The sequence below is a fragment of the Hibiscus syriacus genome, unplaced genomic scaffold (genome assembly GCF_006381635.1).
Source record: "Hibiscus syriacus cultivar Baekdansim isolate YM2019G1 unplaced genomic scaffold, ASM638163v2 tig00110503_pilon, whole genome shotgun sequence".
NCBI lineage: Eukaryota > Viridiplantae > Streptophyta > Magnoliopsida > Malvales > Malvaceae > Hibiscus > Hibiscus syriacus.
The window spans coordinates 4,934,670-4,941,926 of record NW_024062764.1 but is presented as its reverse complement, the minus strand read 5'-3'; the positions used below and the strand labels follow the sequence as shown (position 1 = coordinate 4,941,926).

General features: G+C 34.1%; 1 protein-coding gene across 1 annotated transcript; it reads left to right on the top strand.

Annotated features, from left to right (window-relative positions):
- Window positions 1-1,188: 1,188 nt before the first annotated feature.
- Window positions 1,189-5,320, top strand: LOC120129649 (mechanosensitive ion channel protein 1, mitochondrial-like). Its single transcript, XM_039147103.1, has 7 exons — window positions 1,189-1,317; window positions 1,747-2,638; window positions 2,745-3,022; window positions 3,750-3,850; window positions 3,924-4,031; window positions 4,178-4,399; window positions 4,962-5,320. Exons 2-7 carry the CDS (start codon window positions 1,821-1,823, stop codon window positions 5,076-5,078), a joined length of 1,644 nt encoding a protein of 547 aa, XP_039003034.1. The 5' UTR covers window positions 1,189-1,317; window positions 1,747-1,820; the 3' UTR covers window positions 5,079-5,320.
- Window positions 5,321-7,257: the final 1,937 nt, after the last annotated feature.

Here is a 7,257-nt window from a genome sequence, read left to right as displayed (position 1 = left end):
GCAAAACGGTGGTCGATTTCGGTGAGCTAACATATAGGGTTTGGTCACGAGAGGATTTCGGAACTGTCCAAAAATGGTTGGAGATGCTCGAACGGAGCTAGCAACAGAGAATAGTTAAATGAGTTTGGGGTTTTAGGTTTCACTAAGAAAAAGGGTTTATTTTTCACTGCCAACTAAAAATGGGATAATTTGGGTTCAAGTCCCTAAACTTCCCACAAGTTCCCAAAATAGAATTACAACTTTTTAAAACTTACAATTTGGTCTTCATCTTTCCCTTGATACCACTTTAATTCGATAATTTAAATTATTAAAATCTAGCCCCTAAATTGGGGTGTGACATTATTAGGGACGACTTTTTCGATCCAATTTGCTCTATACGCAAACGTCAGTATTTAAATCTCTAACTTTGTTTAAGGAGTCTAGTATCTCATCTCCGTTACACCAACTGGTTCTTGGTTTTTTTCATCTAATTTATTTTATTTTTTTAAATTAAAATAATTTTAGAATTTATTTTAAAAAAAATATTTTCATAGATCATATCAAAACTATCAAATTTGATTTACTTTAAGAATGATCATGGATCAAATCTAGTTGAATTTTTTACAGATTCAAATCTGACCTAAACAATACGCCACTCCACTCACATCTCATTCGACCCGAATTTGAGAAGACTTTGCTCGAGTTAATTCAAATCATATTAAAACATATTAAATTCGGGTTAAATGACTTGTATAGCCCAAAAAAGTACTTGTATCTTTGAAATAGACTTATATAACAAATAAATACTTAAAATATTTTTTTTATTTAAGTATCTAAAGTAGTTTTTGTTCAAAATAAGTATCTAAAATTATCTTTTTGGTTAAAATAGGTACTTAAAGTATATTTTTAGTCAAAATAGGTACCTAAAGTATTCAAAATTTTCATATAAATACCTAAAGTATTATTTAATTAATATCACATGTCAACCTTTTTAGAACTTAAATTAAAATTTTTAAATAATTTAGGTACTTTAGATACTTAAATAAAAAAATAAGATATACTTTAATTACTTATTTGCAAGCCTTTAAAATATGTACTGATTATGGCCCACTAAATAGTAATATCTTAAACGTTGATCGTCATACAAGATCCATCAAATAATAAACGAACAAAGAACAATTTGTATCGAAAGGATACTCTACACGTTTCCGTATGGTATAGCTTTTTTAGTACAGTCCCTCTGGCAAGTTTGCTTTGCTTCTCTTCTCTTTCACGAGCAAAACGAAGAATTCAGGTTTCCTCAGAGCTCGATTCGCCTCAAGAATCGAGCAATTGAAGGTTAGCAAATCACTTTTCCCTGAACGATTTTACATTTTGTTGGGATGCTGAGAAAATAAAAGAAAATAGAATTGATCGGAAACTTCTGAGTGGATGTTTGGCCTTCAAGCCTGTTATGCATCTGAGTTTGAATTACTTATCATCTAAACCAACTTGCGAGGATACAGTCGGATTTTAACTTTTCTTTTTATTTTTTTTTATCTTTTTTTTCTTTCGCTTTCTTAGCATCCAAACAGAGATTTAGGGCTAGTTCATGTTTCACATTTAGCCGTGTCTAAATGCCATTCCAATGATCTAGTTTTTGTCACATATCGTCTCATGCAACTGTCATTGGCTTGTTTAGATTTAGGTTTTACTGAGGCATTAATATGTGTGAATTATTTGTTGAAAATTTCCGATTTGATTATTGAGAGTTGTTTCTGGTTTCAGTTGGCTACTCAGGATTCGGTAGATTTTCACTTCTTTGGAGTATGTGAGTACCGCTCATTTGATTAGTTGCTATAATGGCTGGCATTAGGCTTTCACGACTGAGGTCACTTTCTAATTCCTTGTACTCATCTTTAAAATCGCCATCGTCACCACTATACAATTCGTACATGACGAATGCAAGAATTGCTGATCAAGACTATTTCAAATCATCTTCTGCTTATGCGGATAATTATTATGACAAAAGAAAAACTCAATCTAGTGCGAAGTTTATGAATACTCGTATTAAAGTTGCAGCTTCTTATCCTTTGGCTGGTACCTGTTTCCGCAAAACGAATTCCGTGTCTGCATTACCCTCGACCTCATCAACATTGGGTTTCCAGAGTGTTTTTCCTTTCGTTTCGGCAAGTCTAATGTTGAGACATCAGTCAGGTTTTCTGTCTTTCAACAGCAAGGCAGATAAATCCACGGACTCTTCAGTTTCAGCAGCCTCTGGTGGAGAGGGAGTAGATGCAAGTAACAGTGGTTCTATTGGCAGTGATTGGATTGATAAAGTCAAAGATGCTTGGCAGAGTACAATGGATGTTGTAGGTTATACTGGGGTAAAGGCTAAAGAAGCCTCTAATGAACTGAAGCCACATGTTGAACAGTTTCTTGATACCTATCCGTATCTTAAAGATGTGATAGTTCCAGTTGGTTTTACTTTGACTGGAACAGTATTGGCTTGGGTGGTCCTGCCCCGGATTTTGAGAAGATTTCACACTTATGCAATTCAAACTTCAGTCCTTCCATCTGGAAGCTTACTTGGGGATCAAGTTCCATATGAGAAAAGCTTTTGGGGAGCTTTAGAAGACCCAGTTAGATATCTAATTACCTTTATGGCATTCTCTCAAATGTTAGTGGCCCTGAATTTTAATATTGTACTCTTTATCATCCTTTTATTCACATGTTTCTGCAATTTTTTTGTCAAATCATGATCAATGTGGTACCTTGACTTGCAGCGGCATGATGGTGGCACCAAGTACTATTGCATCAGATTTCATTGCCCAGGCATGGAGGGGTGCTGCTATCCTTTCAGTTGTCTGGTTTTTAAATCGTTGGAAAACGAATGTACTTGCTCATGCACTGGCTACTCAGAGTTTAGCAGGGATTAATCGGGAAAAGTTGTTAACTCTGGACAAAGTTTCATCCGTTGGCCTATTTGTTATTGGATTAATGGCTTTAGCAGAGGCGTGTGGGGTAGCTGTACAATCTATTCTGACAGTAGGTGGCATAGGAGGTATGTGTTTTCTGCTAAGTGCATGATGTTCTCTTATTTATCCGTTCATTTACGATAATTAGATTTAATGGTTTTTGAGAATTTCTTCAAATTTAATGTTGCCAATGTCGATTTCATTTTCAAATATATTTTGATGGTAATAGGTTTCTTGGCATCGCTTACTAGGTTTGAATTTAAAGCAGCATTTCTGTTATCATATATTTTTGACTTACCATATTCCCTCTTATATTTTCTTCTGTGTATGCTTGTCTGCATGTTTTAAATGTTTTGCTTGTTCTGAGCTTATAGCAGAGACTAGACTTAAGTATATTGATAATGATGTGTATTCTGTTAAGTACAATTTAGATTTGAATATCTTTCTGTAACATATTCTTTAACATTTCTGATCCTGCCATAAATGTGCTTTTGCATGCTTGTACTATTCTAAGTTTATGAAGCAGCGGATTTCTTATGATTCATTTAAAATATATGGTATAAATCATAAGTGCTCTTATCTATTATATCTCAAATAGAATTTTTCTTGTGGTATTTTTAATTATCAATCTTTATTCTTAGAATGATTTTGAAGAGTATGCAAGGATTACAAGTGCTATTTTTTTTCGTGTTTTGATGCTAAAATTGGATGATGCCTAGTTTCTTTTCTTGAAACTTCATATTTCTACTTACTATAAATTCATCTTGTTATTGATTTTGAAATAATCATATAACTGACTCAATCACCTTATAGGGGTGGCCACTGCTTTTGCTGCCAAGGACATCCTTGGTAATGTGCTCAGTGGATTGTCGATGCAGTTTTCAAAACCTTTTTCATTGGGTGATACAATAAAGGTAACACAAATCAGCTGAGATTTTTCGTTCAGTGTAGGAAAAGAATTTTTAATTATAAATTTTCTTGCTGCAGGCAGGATCTATAGAAGGTCAGGTGGTGGAAATGGGACTTACAAACACAACATTACTCAACTCTGAGAAATTTCCGGTTCTGGTTCCAAACTCGCTCTTTTCCAGTCAGGTGGTTTTTTTGTTAGAAACAGAAGAATCATTGTTTCGCAACTCATTGATTCTACTGACTACTGAAAGTGCTATTTGATTATTGACACATCATATTAGTCATATCCAAATCTTTCTGTCTTGGTTGTTTGCCTTGTAAATGTTTAGGTTATTGTGAACAAATCACGTGCCCAATGGCGTGCAGTGGTGACCAAAATTCCCTTGCAAATTGAAAGTCTGGAAAAGGTTCCCCAGATATCGGATGACATTAAGAGCATGCTGCGATCAGACTCGAAAGTTTTCTTGGGAAAGGAGGCTCCGTACTGTTTCCTGTCTAATGTAGATAGTTATTATGCAGAACTGACTGTTGGATGCAATCTCAGGCACATGGTAATCTCTCATCCTCGGTTCGTTTTTTCAGATGCATTTCGTTTGAGTTAGATCCTGCATTGCGTTACTGGTTTCCGTAATCTCTTTATGAGTTTCATATTAAGACTTAATCCCACTTAGAGACCCAAAAAACCCGATTTGTTATGCCCCACTTGCCATTCAAAATTCTATTTTACCCCCTAAAATAATTCATGTATCCCTTTTATATTTTAGTTTATACTATATACTATTTAGTTAAATTAAAACTAATTAGAAAAAGATGGGGGTGAAATAGCTATGGATGTAATCGACGTCCTTGGAGGGAAATGGTTTAAACATTTATGCAAAGAGCGGAGCAGATATGGATAAGGTAATCTTTGCCTTTGGCCGTATCCCTTGCCTTCCCTACTCCCACTACATAAAACAGATTCGAAAATGTACCTCGACTTGTTTTCCTCTTCGATTTTTGTCGGGAATGTCGGGTGCTCGGCAGCATCTTTTCTAAAATTCATCACTTCAGGTCTCACTTGTGTTTTTAATCGTAACACTGATATCCCCATTGATGTTTGACATGCAATTATAGAGCAAAGATGAATTGTACACTGCACAACAAGATATTCTTCTGCAATCAGTCCAGATTATTCGGAATCATGGTGCTCAATTGGGGAGTGCCTCATTCCAAGGTACACCCACTCAGTGATAAGAGTCCGAACCGTAGGAACTACGAGATCACCTGACCGACCGGCGCCGGAGGTAGCAAAGGTTTGTGGAATATCCATTTCTTTTTCCCGTTTTCATCTAGAAGACAAAAATCATGGAACTCAGTGGAAATAGGAAGTGGGAACATGTTCAGTTTGAAGTGAAATTTTCACATGGATTTTTGAAGAAATGGCTTTTGACTTGGTGAAATGTATTTGGCTGAACACAGTCGATTTTTATCAGACTTTTTTTAGCCTATGCAGCTGACTTTTTATTTGCAATTTTTTAGTGAAAACATTTGAAAATCTATAAATGGTTTCTTTTACTTGATTGCTGCGTGTTGTGCTATTTTTGGGTAAACTACACATTTAGTCCTCCAAAGTACCGCATTATCATTCAACTTTTCGAACTTATCATCTAACTTTCGAATTTCGTTATTTTGTCATTCGACCATTAGTGATATTAGAGTTTAGACTGTTGTTGGTCATTATTTATAACTCAACTAATATCAAAATTTTATCTTTTCTCCATTTTTTCCATCTTCTCAGTTTAATTTTTCTTAAAATTCTCTTGAAATCGATAAAATTTGAATCAGAGGTTTAATATTTGAATTTATTATTTGGATTCGAAAGATGTCAATGAATCAAAGAGAGTCCAAAAAGTTAATGTTGAGAGAAAAGTTTCGAAAGTTTATTTTATTGCATAAATTTACTCATGTTTAATAAAATGATGGAATGATAATTTTTTGGGTAAACTATACTTCTAATGCCTAAACTATCACTTTTATTTCATTTTAGTACCTGATGTTAACTTTTTGTTTCATTTCAGTACCTAAATTTTTAACGGTGGGGTACTTAAATGAAATAAAAAATAAACGTTAGGTATGATTTTGAAAATAATAAAAGTTTAGGTACTAAAACAGAATAAAAGTGATAATTTGGGTACTAAATATGCACTTCACCCTAATTTTTTAAACTAAATTAAAAAAAAGAAAAAAAAAATTAAAGTTGTATGATGAAAACATTTATATGATACACATAAAATGTATTGTGCTATTCTTAAATACAAATGCAATAAGTATAAAATGTATTGTGTTATTTATCAAAATCTATGCTAATCTAAAATCTCTTACCATATGGGCTCAAATTTTCCGAGCAAAGGAAACAAAAATTAAATAGAGAGAAGACGGACATGCGGTATGAAGACTGAAACAAAAATTGCAATGGCATTATTTGCTCCTTAATTAATTTGATTGAAGTAAAAGCTGAAGAATCCTGATCTTGTTTTAGTCGCTTAGGGACTCGTCGGCACCTGGTCATTGTTCCGTGTTTCTCTTCTCAGGCTCAACAGCTGCTTCGGTGGCCGCGGATGCGACGCCATCTAAACCCAACTTTTGCAGCTCCTGTGAAAGCCTCCGTGTCTTTGGGATTCATTTTGTATGGGGTGTGCGAAGAACCGGGGAAAGTAGGAAACCCAATTTGATTAAAAATAGAAAATTTTATTAAATTATATTTCTATTTTATTTAGTTTTCTTTTGTAATCAAATATCTATCCCTATATATAGATACTAAGGGTCAATGTTAGATATCAAGTTTTTCTTTCACCAAAATAATCTTGTATTTTATTCCTTCATATTAGTGAAATTCTTCTCATTTTCCCGTGGTTTTTTCTTTTTGGGTTTTCCACGTTAATCTTGGTGTTCTTTGTTTTTCATTTTCGATCGTGTTTATTTGTTTGTCGATAATCATCATTCTGATATTATAACAAATTGATATCAGAGCTTTGGATTCAAGATTATGACAACAATGAAGTATGATATTACGATATTGGATCGAAACACTAGGTTCTCGCTATGACAGATGAAGATTCGGGATGTTATTGGATAGTTAGATCTTGACGATGCAATAGAAATATTTGATGAGAAGCCAGTAACACAATGGACGAATGAGGAAAAACGTAAATATCATAAAGCTCTTTCTTAGGTTCATTTACACTTATAAAATCAAATTTTACAGGATGTGTTGAAAGAAAAAACAGCTGCATCTTTGTGGGCGAAATTGGAGCAACTTTGGATGCAGAAATCATTGACATGCAAGTTGCACCTAAAGCATTGTCTTTATTCGCTCAAGTTGGCGGAATGTTCGTCTCTTGAAGAGCATCTGACCGTATTCAAGGAATCT

Bases quoted from the DNA above. Each gene is read 5' to 3' on its own strand.
- LOC120129649 (XM_039147103.1), top strand. From the start codon at position 1,821: ATGGCTGGCATTAGGCTTTCACGACTGAGGTCACTTTCTAATTCCTTG. The intron at 2,639-2,744 runs GTTAGTGGCCCT...CTTGACTTGCAG, and splicing joins TTTATGGCATTCTCTCAAAT to CGGCATGATGGTGGCACCAA. The intron at 4,400-4,961 runs GTAATCTCTCAT...ATGCAATTATAG, and splicing joins GATGCAATCTCAGGCACATG to AGCAAAGATGAATTGTACAC.